The 18,325-nt window shown below is 38.3% G+C and overlaps 1 protein-coding gene across 6 annotated transcripts in view; it reads right to left on the reverse strand.

Annotated features, from left to right (window-relative positions):
* SP100 (SP100 nuclear antigen) overlaps window positions 1-18,325 on the reverse strand; it is a 97,665-nt gene that overhangs the window by 14,711 nt on the left and 64,629 nt on the right. For 4 of the 6 annotated variants that reach the window (XM_049614746.1, XM_049614748.1, XM_049614744.1 and 1 more), the window contains 4 exons: window positions 12,277-12,327; window positions 5,784-5,852; window positions 2,938-2,985; window positions 1,602-1,706 (listed from right to left, as the gene is read on the reverse strand). In XM_049614746.1, the coding sequence (XP_049470703.1) occupies window positions 1,602-1,706; window positions 2,938-2,985; window positions 5,784-5,852; window positions 12,277-12,327 (273 nt within the window). The remainder of the gene's footprint in view (window positions 1-1,601; window positions 1,707-2,937; window positions 2,986-5,783; window positions 5,853-12,276; window positions 12,328-18,325) is intronic. The other 2 variants (XM_049614743.1, XM_049614745.1) reach the window with 2 other exon arrangements.

Consider the following 18,325-nt stretch of genomic DNA (forward strand, 5'->3'; position numbering starts at 1 on the left):
CCCCCCCCCCCCCCCCCCCCCCCGCCCCGTGGATCTTGGCTCAGAATCTGTAGCGAGAGAGCTGAGATCCCTCTCAGGGCCCTACAAGCAGCCTGAAAGGCAAGGGCAAGAGGGGACTTCCTGCCGTGTGCACACGTATCATTGACCTTTGTGCAACAAGGAAAATAATTAACACCAACATGTATTTTTAGAAGTATTTCACGACATTCAAAGGAGAAAAAACTGAATGGCCCTGAAGATGGATGAGCAGGCTTCTTTTTCTTGCCTTCTCTGAGAGGTAGGCTGGGTTTCAGAGGGGACGCGAGGCCACACAGGTGGATGAGTGGCTGCTGTCACCACCGCCACATCTGCCTCACCTTGTTGGTCATCCGGCTAATGGCAATCAGTTATTTCTCATATTTTGGACTCAAAGCTATTTTATGTGAAAAGCGTGGAAATGGCATCAAGGGGGCAAAGTTAAAGTACACACCTGAAATTTGGCCCCAGGGAAACATTAACACTTGTTGGTGCCTAAAGAACTATATTTGGGGAAGGGGTATCAATGATGACGGATGAATGTTTCTAGTGTACTTTAACAGTAATGATTTGCAAAGTATTTTATATCCATTATCTCATTTTTTCCCCCTCATAATAACATGGCAAGTTTTATTATTATTCTCACTTTGTACAGGAGGAAGGTCAAGGTAAGAAAGACCAGGAATTTGGCCCAGACGAAACACACACTTTTGGTATTGCTGAAACATGAATCTGGGGCCTCTAATTCTAACTCCTGTGCTCCTCCCAGCGAGATCAAGGCCATGCAGATGTTATGAGGATGGTACCATGAAGGTTGTTGCCAGATTTCTCAAACATGTACCTTTTCTGCCCTGATATTAAACTACTTGGTCTCATTGGGTGCTGGACAGCATCCTGTGGACCATTTCCATGGGGGAAAGGAAAAATGTCCTGTTAACGTTTGCTAATTTTAAGTGTGGAAATACCATTTCTTCCCTATCTGGGATGCTGTGCAGAAAAGAGTTAACAGGGCAGACCTGAGGCTGCTACCTTTAGAAAGGTCTGCTTGCAAGGTTGGCTCTTGACTGGTATCTGGGAACTTGCATTTAGGGAGGGGTCCTACCATTCCTAGAACCTAAGAGTGTCTCGCTGCCCTAAACTGTTTATACAAACAATATGGTTTCCTTTTGGGAGTCTAGAAGTTTGGCATGTGCTAGGCAGAGGGCACCTACGTGATGACCCCCTGGTAAAAACCTGGACGCTGAGACTCAGAGGGGCAGATCCTCTGGTAGACAGCATTTCACACATGTTGCTACAATTCGTTGCTAGAGAATTAAGTGCACCCTGTGTGACTCCGCTAGGAGAGACCCTTGGAAACTGGCACCTGGTTTCCTTTGGACTTTGTCCTGTGTGTCTTTTCCTTCCTTCCAATTTAGGAAATCATCACCATGAGTTCACTATATGCCGAGTCCTACGGATCCTCCTAGGGAATCACCAAACCTGGGGATGGTCTTGGGAACCCCCTGACACAGGTGTCTACCCCTGAACAATATATTATTCACACGGGTACTTTCCAGTTGAAAAGCATAGAAGACCATGGAGCCCACCTTCTTTCATTTTTCTCTTATATAAAATCCCCTTTGCCTCTCCACAGGTCACAGGAACTTTTGGAAGGTGAAAATTCATATTTGTATCTCTGGGAATTCTTGGACCTGCAAAGAAGCATTATTGTTTTTATTCCATCTTTCTCTCCAACTGTGCACTGTTCCGACCTCCTCCCTCTTGAGATCTTTCTTTTATAATTTAAAATGTATTGGAGGGATTTGCCCCATGAACTCATTACCCTTCTAGGTCTTTCTTCTATAGCAGATTAGATGCACAAAGATAATGTCATCCTCTAAAAGCCTGCATTAAATGTCTTGTGTGGAGGTGTCTGAATCTCCAAGTTTGTTGACTACAACTCCCCATCATGCAATAATTTTCCTCCTATCATATTATTGCTTTGAAGTTATGTAGATGGAGATAAACCCTTCAGCTTTTAGTTTGGTCTCCTCACTTGAGGAATCAGCCGAGGGACAGAAAACAGGATTGTAATGGAGTGCCTAGAAGGGATGGTGTCTGTCTTCCCTCCTTGTTCTCTGCCTGTTGCACTTTTACTTCATGTGAGCTTTCTCTGTGGCTAAAGGAGAAACTCAGGGTGGAGTGTGCTAGAACTGAAAATTGCTCAGGGAGGGGACCTCTGCACATCCTTTGGGCAGGGTCACTGGGATCTGATTCTGCCGAAGCAGGGGTTGCAAGTCTTAAAACTGACTTCAGAACATTCTGGCCAACATTTAAGGGGATTCATTAAAGACACATGCTGGGGCTTCTCTCTGGGATGGGAAAGATGGGTGACCATGGTCTTTCCAGAGTCAGTTCTGTTAGAGCTGGGGTAGGCCTAGAAGGCCACCCAGTCTAATTTACCTGCCACTCACCCAGAGAAGGAAAGGGAGTAAAACACCCACAAATGGTGATCCAAAGTCACACAACCAAAGGAAGTTTGGGAATTAGGACATAGGTCTTGTATTACCAGTGAGGGTCCCTCTTGATGGGCAACCTATGGCTCTCTAAGCTGTAAGAGATCAGCTAAAAATCATGTGAGTCACACCGTTTGCATTTTTTTCTTTATATTTTCCTTCTTCAAGTGTCATCAGTGTAGTGAAAGAAGCTCTGTATGGGCCCAAGGAGGCCTAGGATCTCTCAGATCAACTGACTAATCAATGGAGTGGGTGTTACTACCATTTTGTCTTGTTGTTGAAATTAACCAAGGCCAATGAATATCATAACATTTGTCACTTGCTCTAAGAGCCAATTAAGAAACTTTATGGATCACTCCAAACACAGAGTATAAAACAAGAATTTAGATACTTAATTATCAAAAGTATATTAATTCCTTCCTTTTACCTCTTTTTCTGACTCTTCTCAAAGGCCCAGTGTTGACTGTTTTTCTCCCTGAGAAAGTAAAAAAATAACATAAATGTGTCTTGTTTATAATATTACATTTCAAATAGTATTGTTTTGTAAAAACACCATTCAAATGTAACTTTTCAGAAGCCTGTCTAGTACTTCGAGAAAAACAGCAAATGTGTGGATCAGGAGTCAGGAACTTTTTCCTGTAAAGGACCAGGGAGTAAATACTTAAGTACATAATTGCTGTGGTGACTACTCACATCTGGTGTTGTATTGTGAAAGCATTCATAGATAACACTGAAATGAAAAGATGTGGTTGTGTTCCAATAAAACTTTATTTATAAACAGTCAGTGGGCTAGATTTGCCCTGTGGGCCATAGTTTGCTGAACCCTGGCCTAGACTTAGTTACAAAGATGATACTTAACTGAGATTCATCCTATATTTCTTTTACTATTATCTCCAAGTCAGTCCAAATAAATTTGAAATAGTGTTTTATGTATTTCCAAAGCAACTGGGTAAGAAGAGTGAGTTAGACATCTATTGAGTGCTTCTTGTGTGCCAAGAGCTATCCTTAGACCTTGTCCTTATCAACTTACTTCATCCTTAGAACAAGTGATCAGATAGGAACTAATACTGTCCTCATTTTACATAGGAGAAAAGTTAATGCTCACAGATAAAAATACAAATTAAAGGAAGATGTTGAAGACTTCCTTTGGGGGATGGGAAGGGGAAAAATAGTTTCAAAAAGAGAGGGAGGCAAACAATGAGAGACTCTTAAATACAGAGAACAAACTGAGGGTCAATGGGGGGCAGGGGAGAGGGGAAAATGGGTGATGGGCATTGAGGAGGGCACTTGTTGGGATGAGCACTGGATGTTGTATGCAGGCGATGAATCATGGGAATCTACTCCCAAAGCCAAGAGCACGCTATACACGCTGTATGTTAGCTAACTTGACAATAAATTATATATGTTTTTAAAAGGCGGGAATATAAGGTCTCAAGAGAGATCACATGATGGATTCTACAAGTAGATAGCTGCCCAAAACTCCAAACTTGAAAGAAGATTTTTGTGTTGAAAGTGGTGGCAAAAAGGATCAAGGGGTTCAGAACTAACCCAATGAAAGGGAACTTCTAGAAACTGATGCCCAAATTCTAAAAGGTGTAGGTAGTGATAGCACAAAGGGTTGATTTAAAAGAATCTTGAATCTTTAGTATCAATAGCTATGCTTATGATACTATGCTTAGATACTACCCAGAAGAATGTAGTATCTAATCTATGTGTTGATTGTGTCCAAAAAAAGATTGAGTCATGTCCATGTGCATATTTGTGTCTACCATTATTCAAAAGTGTTTGAATGTTGAGGGCAGGGACACACCTGGATGCTTTTTCTTTCTAAAGGTCTGTGCCCATGGCTGGAACCCTGGGGTACTAATTTGGGTAGTTCAGGGCCCAGGATAAAATCTCCTCCAGATACTCAACCATCTGATCTTTCCTTTAAGCAGACTATGATCAGATGAGGCTGGAAAGGAATCTTTTTCTTCAACCAAGCACAAAAAGCCTTCATTTTGGGGGCCTTTGCTATAACAAAGGGTTTTTTAAAAACTCATCAAGATACAATGGACCCATGAGATATTTATTGATGATTCCTATTCTAAGAGGAATCACATCCCAAGATCAAGCGTGTTCTACCCTACAAGGTATCACCCTAAGGAAGTTTATCAAGATGTTATGGAGGTACATAGAGAGGAGAGATTCCCAAACCTTCATAAAGGAATCATAAGCATAGCTATTGATACTAAAGATTCAAGAGATGTAAAATAAGTAACACGTAGACCTCAAATAAATAAATAAATAAATAAAACTTTCTTTAAAAATTGCTCTACATTGATCGGTTCCAAAGAACATGATTGTGCCAAGTATGGCAGGTAGTATGACTAAAAGTGACAAAAGCCAACCCACAAGTGTGGCTCTCTGTGGAACAGCCCTTTCCTGTCACTTGTGATGATGAAGTGGTAGGTTTGCCCAGGAAAACTAGCCAGTTCTGACTCAATCTACCTCCCTTCCTTCCTCCCCCCCCCCCCCCGCCCCGCCCGTTCTCTCTTTACTTGCAAGGGTCAAGGCCCACTGTCCCATGAGAAAGCTCTCTCTGCTTTCTCCGTGCTGTCTGTCCTCTCCTTTCCCATAGGTGGCCAAACTTAAACCCCAGCCCTAGCTACAGTCTGAGTCTGTTGAGTAGTAGCCATTATTGGCAAACACGCGTTCTCTTGCTCTCAGTTTCTCTATGTCTAAGTCCTCTTGGGACTAGTGTGTGAACTAGACTCTCCTTTCATCAAAATCACAGGATATAAAGCTGTATGTGAGGTTGAGATGGGCCTTGGAAGGCAGTGAGTCTATTACTATTTATCTTACTTTATAGATAAGGAAACTGAGGCAGAAGGGAGAGAGTGACACACTCAAGTTCACATGATTACCTCAAGGTCATGGAACATGAGGAAGGACAGCTACATCATTTGTGAGTTACATAGTGTTTTATGGCTAAAACTACTTCTAAGCTAAAAAGTGTCAGCTCAGTAGAGGCAGCACTGCAGTGGCACTTGGGCCCCAGTTTCTGATTGCAGATTCACCACCAAATTACTTTTTTGTGGTGTTGCCATCTTTCTCTCCCTGTCACATTTTGGAAATTGACTAAATCTGATGTATTTCTCAACAGTACAGCTACATAAAGCAATAGGGAAGTAGGTTGTTAAAAACATAGAATAAAGCATGAAAATTTAGATGTTTAGTTACTGAAAATGGAAAATGCATACATATTTTACATCTTTTTTTTTTTTTTTTTACCTTTTGGTCTGCCTCTTTTCCTTGGAGCTCTGTTACTCAGATTTTGGATTCTACGTTTGTATCTCCTCACTGAGAAAACAAAAATATAAAAATATTGCTAAACATCCAATAGGTCAATGAAGAAATCAAAGAAGAAATTTAAAAAATACATAGTTATGGCCTTTTGTAGCAACGTGGATGGAACTGGAGAGTGTGATGCTAAGTGAAATAAGCCATACAGAGAAAGACAGATACCACATGGTTTCACTCTTATGTGGATCCTGAGAAACGTTAACAGAAACCCATGGGGGAGGGGAAGGAAAAAAAAAAAAAAGAGGTTAGAGTGGGAGAGAGCCAAAGCATAAGAGACTGTTAAAAACTGAGAACAAACTGAGGGTTGATGGGGGGTGGGAGGGAGGGCAGGGTGGGTGATGGGTATTGAGGAGGGCACCTTTTGGGATGAGCACTGGGTATTGTATGGAAACCAATTTGACAGTAAATTTCATATATTAAAAAATTAAAAAAAATACATAGAAACAAATGAATATAAAAACACAACAGTCTCAAATCCTTGGGACACAGCAAAAATGGTTCTAAGAGGGAAATTTATATTGATACAAGAATACCTCAAGAAACAAGAAACATCTCAATACATAATCTAACCTTACACCTAAAGGAACTAGAAAAAGAATAAACAAAGCCCAAGGTTAGCAGAAGGAAAGAAATAATAAAGATCAGACCAGCAATAAATGAAATAGAGACCACAAAATAGAAAATATCAATGAAACAAAGAGATTTCTTTAAAAAGATAAACAAAATTTAGCCAGACTCATTAAGAAAAAAAAAGAGAGGAAACAACATCAGAAGTGAAAGAGGAGAAATAAGAACCAACACCACAGAGATACAAAGGATTATAAGAGAATGCTACAAAAAAAATTATATGCCAACATATTGGACAACCTACAACAAATGGATAAATTTCTAGCAACATACAATCTTCCAAAACTTGAATTAGGAAGAAATAGAAAATCCAAACAGACAAATTACTAGTAATGAAATGGAATTGACAATCAAAAACATCCCCCAAAGTCCAGGACCAGATGGTTCACAGGTGAATTCTACCAAACATTAAAGAGTTAATGCCTATCCTTCTCAAACTATTTCAAAAAATAGAAGAGGAAGGAAAGCTTCCAATTACTTTCTATGAGGCCAGCATTACCCTTATACCAAAACCAGACAAAGACCACAAGAAAGCAAGAAAGGAAGGAAGGAAGGAAGGAAGGAAGGAAGGAAGGAAGGAAGGAAGAGGAGCACCTAGGTGGCTCAGTCAGTTGAGCGTCTGACATCAGCTCAAGTCATGATCTCATGGTTCATGAGTTTGAGCCCCACATCAGTCTCACTGCTGTCGGCCTGTCAGCACAGAGCCTGCTTCAGATCCTCTGTCCCCCTCTCTCTGCCCCTCCCCTGCTTGTGCTCTCCCCAAAATAAATAAATATTGAAATTTTTTTATTAAAAAAACGAAAGAAAGAAAGAAAGAAAGAAAGAAAGAAAGAAAGAAAGAAAACTACAGGCTAGTATCCCTGACGAACATAAATACAAAAATCCTCAACAAATTATTAGCAGACTGCAATCAACAATACATCAAAAGGACCATTCACCATGACCAGTGGAATTTATTCTAGAAATGCAACGATGACTCAATATTTGCAAATCAATATGATGTACCACAACAACAGAATGAAAGATAGAAATCATATGATCATTTCAATAGAGGCAGAAAATGCATTTGACAGAATTCAACATCATTCATGATAAAAACTCTCAACAAAACAGGTTTGGAGGGAATGTAACTCAGCATAATAAAGGCCATATATGAAAAACCCACAGCTAACATCATACTCCATGGTGAAAAACTGAGAGCTTTTCTTTTAAGATCAGGAATAAGACAAGGATGTTCACTCCCACCTCTCTTATTCAATATTGTACTGGAAGTGCTAGCCACAGCAGTCAGACAAGAAAAAGAAATAAAAGACATAAAAATTGGTAAGGAAGAAGTTAAACTATCACTATTTACAGTTGATATGATACTATATATAGAAAACCCTAAACACTCCACAGAAAAACTATTAGAAGGAATAAATGAATTCTGTAAAGTTATAGGATACAAAAGTAATGTGCATAAATCTGTTGCATTTCTATACACTAATAATGAAGTAGCAGAAAGAGACATTAAGAAACCAATTCTGGGGGCACCTGAGTGGTTCAGTCAGTTGAGCATCTGACTCTTGATTTCTGCTCAGGTCATGAACCCAGAGTTGTGGGATGTGGCCTCGTGTCAGGCTCTGCACTGACCATGGAGCCTGCTTGGGATTCTCTATGTTCCTCTGCCCTTCTCTCCCACCCTCTCTCTCTCTCTCTAAAAAGAATTCCATTTGCAATTGCACCAAATATAACAAAATGCCTAGGAATAAACTTAACCAAGGGGATGAAAGACCAGTACTCTAAAAACTATAAAACATTGATGAAAGAAATTGAAGATGATGCAAACAAATCCAAAGATATTCCATGCTCATGGATAAATAAATATCAAAATGTCCAGAGTAATCAAAACAGAGGTTCAATGCAGTCTCTATCAAAATACCAACAATATTTTTCACAGAACTAGAACAAATAATACTAGAATTTGTATGGAAACACAAGAGACCCCAAATAGCCAAAGCAATCCTGAGAAAGAAGAACAAAGCTGGAGGCATAACACACCCAGATTTCAAAATATATTACAAAGCAGTAGTAATCAAAATAGTATGGTAATGGCATAGAAACTGATGCACAGTCAATGGAACAGAATAGAGAGCCACACTAGTATGGCCAATTAATTTATGGCAAAGGAGGAAAGAATATGCAATGGGAAAAAGACAGTCTCTTCAACAAATGGTCCTAGGAAAACTGAACGGCCACATGCAAAGGAATGAAACTGGACCACTTTCTTACACTATATACAAAAACAAAATGAATTGAAGACTTAAATTGAGACTTGAAAACATAAAATTCCTAGAAGAAAACACAGGTGGTAATGTCTTTGACATCAGCCTCAGTAACATTTTTCTAGCTCTTGCTCCTCAAGCAAGGGAAATAAAAGCCAAAATGAACTATTGGGACTATACCAAAATAAAACTTTTGCATAGTGAAGGAAACCATCAACAAAATTAAAAGGCAACCTACTGAATGAGAGAAGATATTCACAAATGATATATCCAGTAAGGGGTAAAATATATAAAGAAGTTACAAAATTCATAAAAAATGGTTAAAAATGGGTAGAGGATATGAATAGACATTTTTTCCAAAAAAAACCCCATACAGATGACCAACAGACACATGAAAGATGCTCGACATCACTAATTATCAGGGAAATGAAAATCCAAACCACAAGGAGATACCACATTATACCTGTCAGAATGGTTAGAATCAAAAAGACAGGAAACAAAAAGTGTTGGTGAGGATGTGGAGACAAAAGAATTCTTGTGCACTGTTGGTGGGAATGTAAATTTGTGCAGCCACTGTGGAAAATAATATGGAGGTTCCTCAAAAAATTCAAAATAGACATAACATATAATCCAGTAATCCCACTACTGGGTATTTACCCAAAGGAAAAAAAAATTCTAATTCAGAAAGAAGTATGCATTCCTATGCTTGTTCCAGCATTATTTACAATAGCCAAACTATGGAAGCAATTGAAGTTTTCATTTACAGATGAGTAGATAAAGAAGATGGTGTGTGTGTGTGTGTGTGTGTGTGTGTGTGTGTGTGTGTGTGTTGGAGTATTACTCAGCCATAAAAAAGGATAAGATCTTGCCATTGGTGACAACATGGATGGACTTAGAAGGTATAATACTAAATGAAATAAGTCAAATAGAGAAAGAAAAACACCATATAATTTCACTTACACGTGAAATATAAAGAATAAAACAAATGAATAAACAATAAAAAAGCAGAAACAGATCTATAAATATAGAGAACAAACTGATGCCAAAGGGGAGGAGGTGGGGGATGAGGAAAATGTATGAAGGAGAGTGGGAGACACAGGCTTCCATTATGGAAGGGCTAAGTCACAGGCATAAAAATTATAGCCTAAGGAATATAATCAATCTAGGTAGGGTGACTGTGTGGGGGACCAGCTGCACACCCACTGACAGTAGGACCATAAGAAGACATGATTCTCATGGCTCTCTCCGGGGAAAGGAGGCGCTCAATTAGCTTTTCTTGAAAGATATTCTGTCCAGAAAGATGAGATGAACTCAGCGGGGGTGTGGACCTCCTCTAAGGGGGAAGTGGTAAGCACTCAGCTCCTGTTTTAGAGGAACTTTCATGGACAGATTCTCTTAAAGAGGAGTTCTTTAAAGAGCCCACAAACGTGGCTCATGCATCCTCCATATCTGGAAGACATGAAGAATTGATCATAAGAAGGCTATTCCTGCTCCTTCCTTCTCCTCCTCTTCCACAACTTGAATTAGCTGAAAACATAGATACTGAGTAGGGTTAGATAAGAGTATGCATAAAAGAAGCAGCTGGTCTCACCCAACTTCTTCACTACATGTTTTCCAGTTGTAATATTATATCAGTTCAGGCTTTTTAACATTGTATGAGAATATCACCGCTGCCCAAAAGGATGAGCACAACTCCAAATCTTACCTAAGACTTCGCCTTGGGGCAAGAAGAGAACTATTTCAGAGAACAATTTTGAAAAGGAGTAGAAGGAACAAAGGTGATTTGTGCTTAAACTACCAACTGCAACATTTTAACAAAGCAGGCAAGACAGAGAGGTTTCACAAAAACTCAGAAGAACAAAATCTGGGACCTGGGTAAGTGTAACCTAAGAAATAACTAAGGTAGGCAAGTATGGAGGTAAAATGGTACAGATGGTAGGAATATATGTATATATTTATTCATATGTTTATATTTTATTTATATTATTTGCATAAATATAGGCATGTATTACATACATATGAAATGGGAGGAGTTCGGTTATGTTATATATATAACGATGAGATGACAGAAATAATCAGAAGAAATGGAAAGGAAACAAAATATATCCAAATACGTTTTGACTCCACAAGAAATACCCTGCCACCTCTATGTGCCATATCAACTTAGTAGCAGTATTTCATAGGATTTGATGTTAAAGAGTGAAGAAAAAGAAATGTACTCTATAAGAGGAACATAAGTAGAACAGGATTGGGAAAGAGAAAAGAAAGGACAGATACCATATGTTTTCACTCTTATGTGGGTCCTGAGAAACTTAACAGAAGACCATGGGGGAGGGGAAGGGCGAAAAAAAGTTAGAGAGGGAGGGAGGCAAACCATAAGAGACTCTTAAAAACTGAGAATAAACTGGGGGTTGATGGGGGGTGGGAGGGTGGGGAGGGTGGGTGATGGGCACCTGTTGGGATAAACTCAGGGTGTTATATGGAAACCAATTTGACAATACAGTTCATATTAAAAAAAAGAAAGAAAAGAAAGGAGAATAAGATGAGGAAAGAAAGGAGGAACACAATGGAAATAAACAATTGCAAAGCTGGATGCAGAGAATGAAGTGTCACTCATTTTTTTTCATCCTCTGCTGCATGAACACAGTATGGCGTATGCTCTGATTGAGCTTGGTTTAAGTAACTGTTTCCCAGGCTTAGATCTGATGTGATACCAGGACTCTAGCTTCTGCTTAACTGATTCAAGTTCCCTCTGTCTGTTTCCCCGCATTCTGTTGAGGGGTGTATTCATTAGTTACAGCAAACGTTTCCAACATTTTCTCTTGGTGCCTCATTTCCCATTCAGGGCTAGTTTGTCTCTGACCATGTAGCTCTGTGCTATATTCAGGTTCTAGCTCCTATTCTTGCCAAAGAGTCTCAGGTGCCAAGAAGGCCAGGTTTGAATCAATAATCTGAGTTTTCCTCCATATATGAGGAAGTCAGTGACTTTGGATGAAAACGTGAAGGGCAAGTAGCAGATTGCTATTTGTCCCCCATGATCATTCTCTCCTTCTTTCATAGAACTAGAGTTACAGCTGAACCCATGGCTGCCTGACTAGAGATTATATTTCTTGGCCTCACTGGCAGCTAGCGCTGGCCATGTGAGTAAGTTTTGGGCAATAGGATGTGAGGAGAAGACTCTGGATCTTTCCATTAAAAGAAATAGGTGATTTCTCTGCCCATTTTTCCCATTCCCACTGGTTGGGAGACAAAGGTCTGGTTAGACCTGATTTCTTGGACGCAGAGAGGGAAACTATGTGTTGAGGAAGGCAGGTTCTTCCTCCCATTTCTGGACTGTTTGATGAAAGAGAAATAAATTATGTGGCTTAGACCACTGTATTTTGGGCTCTCTTTGTTACAACAGCTTAGCCTGTACTCTAAAAAATTCATTATTTATGAAGCCCATTGGAGATTTCAGAGGTGCAGCAAAGAAAGGTCTGGAAGGAATATCAGAGTTGCGGTAGCACACACATGTGAATTCACAGATTTACCTGTACCTTTTTTGAGACTGCTTTTTTTACGTTTATATCTTCTCTTTTTTCCTTCAAACAGAAAAGAAAATAATCCTTTAGAATTATAAACAGAAATTTACAAGATTTACATGCCAGTTACCTTCAAGTATTTTATTTTTAAGTTTTCACTCCACTTTTGTAGTGCTAAATCTCCAGCTACTGACACACTATCTTGGTTGTCATTACACTGAAAACAAAAATAGCAGCAAACACAACCTACATTTATACAGTACTGGTCATTTACTGTATACTTTTACCTATTCACATGAGGGTTTCTCATTCACAATAAAGATAATGCAAAAGGCAGTTGAAATTGGATAGGGGCTGACAGAGAAGAGGGGGACTGTCAGAAGGATCAAGGAAAAGTAGGTATCAGAAATCACGAGTATATGTCCTGGGTTTTGGGGTTTGCCTTGAAAAGCTAAAGATATAATCCATGTTTATAACAACAAGAACTTAAGAAATAAGTAGAAAAAAATCAGAGAAATGAAGACAAATTTAGAAGGGGATAAAAGAGATTAGATGTTTCAGAAATTAAAACGAAGAACATAGATTTGTAAAAAAAAAAAAAAAAGAAAGAAAGAAACAAAAGGAAACAGGAAGTATAAGAACAATTAAGAAATATTAGAAAAAAAATAACCAATGGAAGATAGTGAACAAGTCAGCAGACTTCCTAAGAAGAAATTCAAAATAATAGAAGTACTTCAAGATAAATTCAAGAGCAAAGTTTTTGAAATTATAACAAAAAATGAATATACATATCATAAGTACATGTATTTTCACCCTGTAGCAAAGAAAATTGACTCCAAACCATCAACCCTGAGATATAGTCCAGCAAATTTACTGGACTTTAAAGATAAAGAAAGAATGGAATGGGCATTGTAGACAAAAATGTCAAGTCATTTTCAAGGGTGGGGATCTTATTGGCTATAGAATTTTCTCCAGTAACACCTAATGCCACAGGAAAAATGGAGACAAATCTACAAGATGCTTCTAGAAATAGTGAGTAAATTATTTTTCACATGTGAAAAACAAAACCAAATACTTCTAAACAGGGAAATTCTGAGAAGGTTGTTCCTAGGAGTAATTATTGAGAAAACTACTAGGGGATTCACTTCAGCAAATCAAGATGAGACAGGAAGAATTTTGGCAAAAGAATTACAATAAAAGTGGTGAGTGAGGTGACGGACCAGAATGTTAAACATACGTGCCCTGACAATGTAGAAATGGTATAACAGCAAAAAAATGTGTGAGGAAGGGGGAAATATGGGTGGTAGAGTAGGATCATTGACTGGTGGGGTCACAGCATGTTATTTGGGCAAATCAAGGAGTAATATAAAAAACATTTAAGAGCAGAAAGATAGGGGTGCCTGGGTGGCTCAGTTGGCTAAGTGTCTGACTTTGGCTCAGGTCGTGATCTCACGGTTCATGAGTAGGAGTCCCGCGTCAGGCTCTGTGCTAACAGCTCAGAGCCTGGAGCCTGCTTTGGGTTCTGTGTCTCCCTCTCTCTCTCTGCCCCTCCCCCCATTCATGCTCTGTCTCTCTCTCCTTCAAAAATGAATAAACATTAAAAAAATTAAAAGGGCTGAAAGATAAACATAAGGGTAACATCATGATGGATCTAGAGAATATAATGCTAAGCAAAATAAATCAATCAGAGAAAGACAAATACCTTATGATTTCACTCTTTTGTGGAATTTAAGAAACAAAGCAAATGAACAATAACAAAAAAGAGACAAACCAAAAAACAGACTCTTAACTACAGAGAACAAACTGGTGGTTACCAGAGAGGAGGTGGGGTGGGTGGGTGAAACAGGTGAAGGGGATTTAGGGTAAACTTATCATGATGAGCACTAAGTAATGTATAGAATTATTGAATCATACCTGAAACTAACATAACACTGTATGTTAACTACACTAGAATTAAAAAAAAAATGCTATTTGACATCAAAGGAAAAAAAAAAAGAAAAATAAAATCATGATCTAAACTTGGGTGGGAAAGGAAGAGTGGACAGAGAAATAGGGCACATGCTAAATTTATCAATTTGAGGGGACAGAAATTAATGGGTACTGTCTAACACAGTACAGAGGGTATATAAAAGGAAGGTATATGAAAGTAATGCTAAGAGTAATCACTAGAACAAAAATATAAACATTCCTACGTATCACAAGTATATACTTACTCCTAACCAATGAAAATATGAGAAATGAGTACAGCTCAACCATTCATTTCTTTTAAGGGAAAGACCCAGAAGTGGCTTGCACTTCTTTAGCTCAGGGGCCTTTTGCCAGAACTTGGTCACAAGTCTGGGACTAACCACAGGGAAGGTTGAGAGGTTTAGTCTAGCTAGGCAGCCATGTGCCCAACACTAACCACTGGAACAGAAATGCAAACCTTCCCAGCTATCAGAAGTACGCACGTGCACATAAATGCATAGAAGATAATGTCGATATTTTTAATATCCAAGACACTAGAATACATAATATAAATTAGCATAACAGGAACCAGACCACACATTTTGGTCCTATCAATAAAAGTAAATGGATTTAAATCACTTGTTTAAACAAAGAATTTGAGATTGAATTCCAAACTAAACTCCAGCTTTGAATCATATATAGGAGACCCTTGGAAAAACTATTTTTAAGATGTTGAAGACAAATGTATAGGCAAAAGTATATTGAGCTTACATCAACAAAAGAAACCAGGGAGTCATCATCTTAATATCATAGGAAGTATAATTCAGGCGAAAAAGTTTTAAGAAAGTAGACATTACGGAAATACAACGAGAAACAGGTAGAAACACATGACTAGTAACAACTTTATTTTTACCTCCCTCAGTCAATGAGAGGTCAAGTGCACAAAACAAGAAGGCCCAAATAATACGTTTAACAGGGTTGATATGATTAACTCATATTCAACTCCATATCCAAAAAATAGAGAATGTTCATTTCTTCCCAACTTTTCTTTTCTTTTTTTTTTTTTTAAGGTTTTATTTATTTCTGAGACAGAGAGACACAGAGCATGAACAGGGGAGGGGCAAAGAGAGAGGGAGACACAGAATCGGAAGCAGGCTCCAGGCTCTGAGCCATCAGCCCAGAGCCCGACCCCGGGCTCGAACTCACGGACCGCGAGATCGTGACCTGAGCTGAAGTTGGACACTTAACCGACTGAGCCACCCAGGCGCCCCTTCCCAACTTTTCTTAAACAATTCTTGGGTCAAAGAGGACTTACAAATCCAAATTGCAGACTATCTAGCAAATAACAATAATGAAAATATTTGCTGTGAGAACCTATGCACTATCTAATTTTAAAAAGCACTAATTTTGGAAAGAATGAAAAAAATACATGCATACAGTCAGTCGTTTATTCACAGATTCCATATTTGTGAACTCACTCACTCGCTAAAATTTATTTTTAACCCCCAAATCAAGGCTCATGGCACTTTCATGGTCATTCATGGGTGGGGACAGAGCATTGGGTCCTTTGAGTTGCTGATGGCGCATGTTCCCAGCTAAAGTGGAGCAAGGTGATGTTCTACCTTCTTGCTTCCACTCTCATTCTGTACACAAGGGTCCCTTTGCCACTCATGTAGTGTTTTTGCTGGTGATTTTGTCGTTTAAAATTGCCCCCAAGTGTAATGCTGCTGTGCGATCTCTTGTTCCTAAGCAAAATAATTGTGATGCACCTTATGGAGAAAATCTGTGCGTTAGATAAACTTCATTCAGGCAGGAGTTCTAGTGCTATTGGCTATGACGTATATTGGATATGAAATATATATATATATATATATATGTGTGTGTGTATATATATATATATGTATGTAAAATAAGATATCTTCAAGTAGAAACACTCATAAGAACACAAAGGTATGTGTTGATTGGTATATTGTGACCAGAGGCTCACAGGAACCTAACCCTGTATTTCCTCTAGAAGCCATAGTTCAGTATTAGCTAATTCTGTGTTTAGGGTGACTTTATAGAACATATCTACTCTGAATAATGAAAATTCGTTGTTTATGTACATATATATGGATATGTATATATGATTATACAATGTATTTTCAGAATCCATCCACTTTTTTTCATTGCTTTTTATTTCAAACATATTTTTCAATCTCAGAATTTTTATTTGGTTCTTTTTTATAATTTCTATTTCTTTGTTGATATTTGCTATTTGCAGAGAAATAATTTTCTTACTTTTTACAAGACTTTATTAAGCGTGTTTAAAATAGTTGACTTTAAAGTCTTTGTCTAGTAATTCCAGTATCTGGTTTACCACACATACAGTTTCTATTTTTCCTGAGCATGGGGCCATACTTAGTTGTGTTTTTTTTTTCTCTAATGTTTATTTATTTTTGAGACAGAGAAAGAGCATGAACGGGGGAGGGTCAGAGAGAGAGGGAGACACAGAATCTGAAACAAGCTCCAGGCTCTGAGCTGTTAGCACAGATCCTGATACGGGGCTCGAACTCACGGACTGCAAAATCATGACCTGAGCTGAAGTCAGACCCTTAACCGACTGAGCCACCCAGGCGCCCCTTAGTTGTTTTTTTAAATTTTTTTTTGCATGTCAAGTAATTTTTTCTTAAAAACCTAACATCTTAAATAATATGTAGTAACCCTGGAGATCAGATATCCCCCTTTTCTCAAAGTTTGTTGCTATTGCTGTTGGGTTTTGTTGCTTATTTTGTGCTTTGTTTCTGTCAAGTCTGTGTATTTTGCCATGTGGTCCCTGAAGTTTCAGCTCAGTTAGTTTAATGGTCAGCTAATGACTGGAAAGAGATTTCCCTGAAAAGCTAGAACCGATAAGTCTTCCAGTATTTGTCAAGGGGCTATAAAAGCCTGTGTCGATGCATGCCTTCAATGCACAGCTAGGCAGTTTACAATTCCACCTTAGCTGTCACTTCCTGCTTGAACAGAGCCTCCAGGTTAGAGCTGAGGGTTTTCTTAGGTCTTTCCTGAGCCTTTGCATAGCCCTGAGCATGTGCATTTCCCTAGACATGTGTGTGGCCTTCCACATGGCCAGGGATATTTGCGAGTTTTATATATACATATCTATCTATATTTATATATTATATATATTGTATTACATATTTATATGCATATAAGCTATACATATTATACTATAGTACTGTATGTTTATATTTATGTATAATATACAAACTGTAACATTTATATGTATAAAATATATACTTTTATAACTTTATATATATTTATTATTTATGTATGCATTGTCATATAAATATATAATAGCTTTATAGTTTATATTTATATATTTACACATTACATATATTATATAATTTATAGACATTTTATATATTTAATTATATATGTGTCACATTCTACCTGTAGTTCACTTATAATTTATAGTTTTTATATATTTTCACATGACACATTCATATTTATATATTATATATTCCATTTATCTATATAAATACATTTCCAGATTATATATATTTGCACATAATATGTAATTATATATATTTAAATAAAATATATAAAAATATACGCTTACATACATGTTGGTGTGTTATACGTGTGCATGTTTTCAGAATCCACATATTTTCGAACACCTCTACTGCTCCCAGCTTAGTCCAGCCCAACAGCCCCCTTGCCTAGATCATTACAACAGTCTCCTTACTGATCTCTCATGCCACCCGCCTAAAGTCTACCCTCCATGTGGACTACAGAGCAATCCTTTAAAAACATAACTGAGAATCTACCATTCCCTAGCTCAAACCCCTCCAATGTCTTTTCCTCTTACTGAGACAAGAATCCAAAGTCATTGCTATGGCCTCTGAGGTCTATATGACCTTAAAAACCACTTTCCACTCACCCCTCTTTATCTCTCCAGCCAGTGGTCTCCTTGACATTCCTCAAAAGACCCTGCACATCTCAGCCTCAGCACCGTGGTTTATTCCTTCACCCACTCAATATCTACTTATGTTTCAGTTTGTCAGTGAGGCTCTAACTGGCCACCCCATATAAGATGCATGTTTCTGCTTGTGCCAGGCTGTTGCTCAGTAAG

Source organism: Panthera uncia (assembly GCF_023721935.1).
Source record: "Panthera uncia isolate 11264 chromosome C1 unlocalized genomic scaffold, Puncia_PCG_1.0 HiC_scaffold_3, whole genome shotgun sequence".
NCBI classification, from domain to species: domain Eukaryota; kingdom Metazoa; phylum Chordata; class Mammalia; order Carnivora; family Felidae; genus Panthera; species Panthera uncia.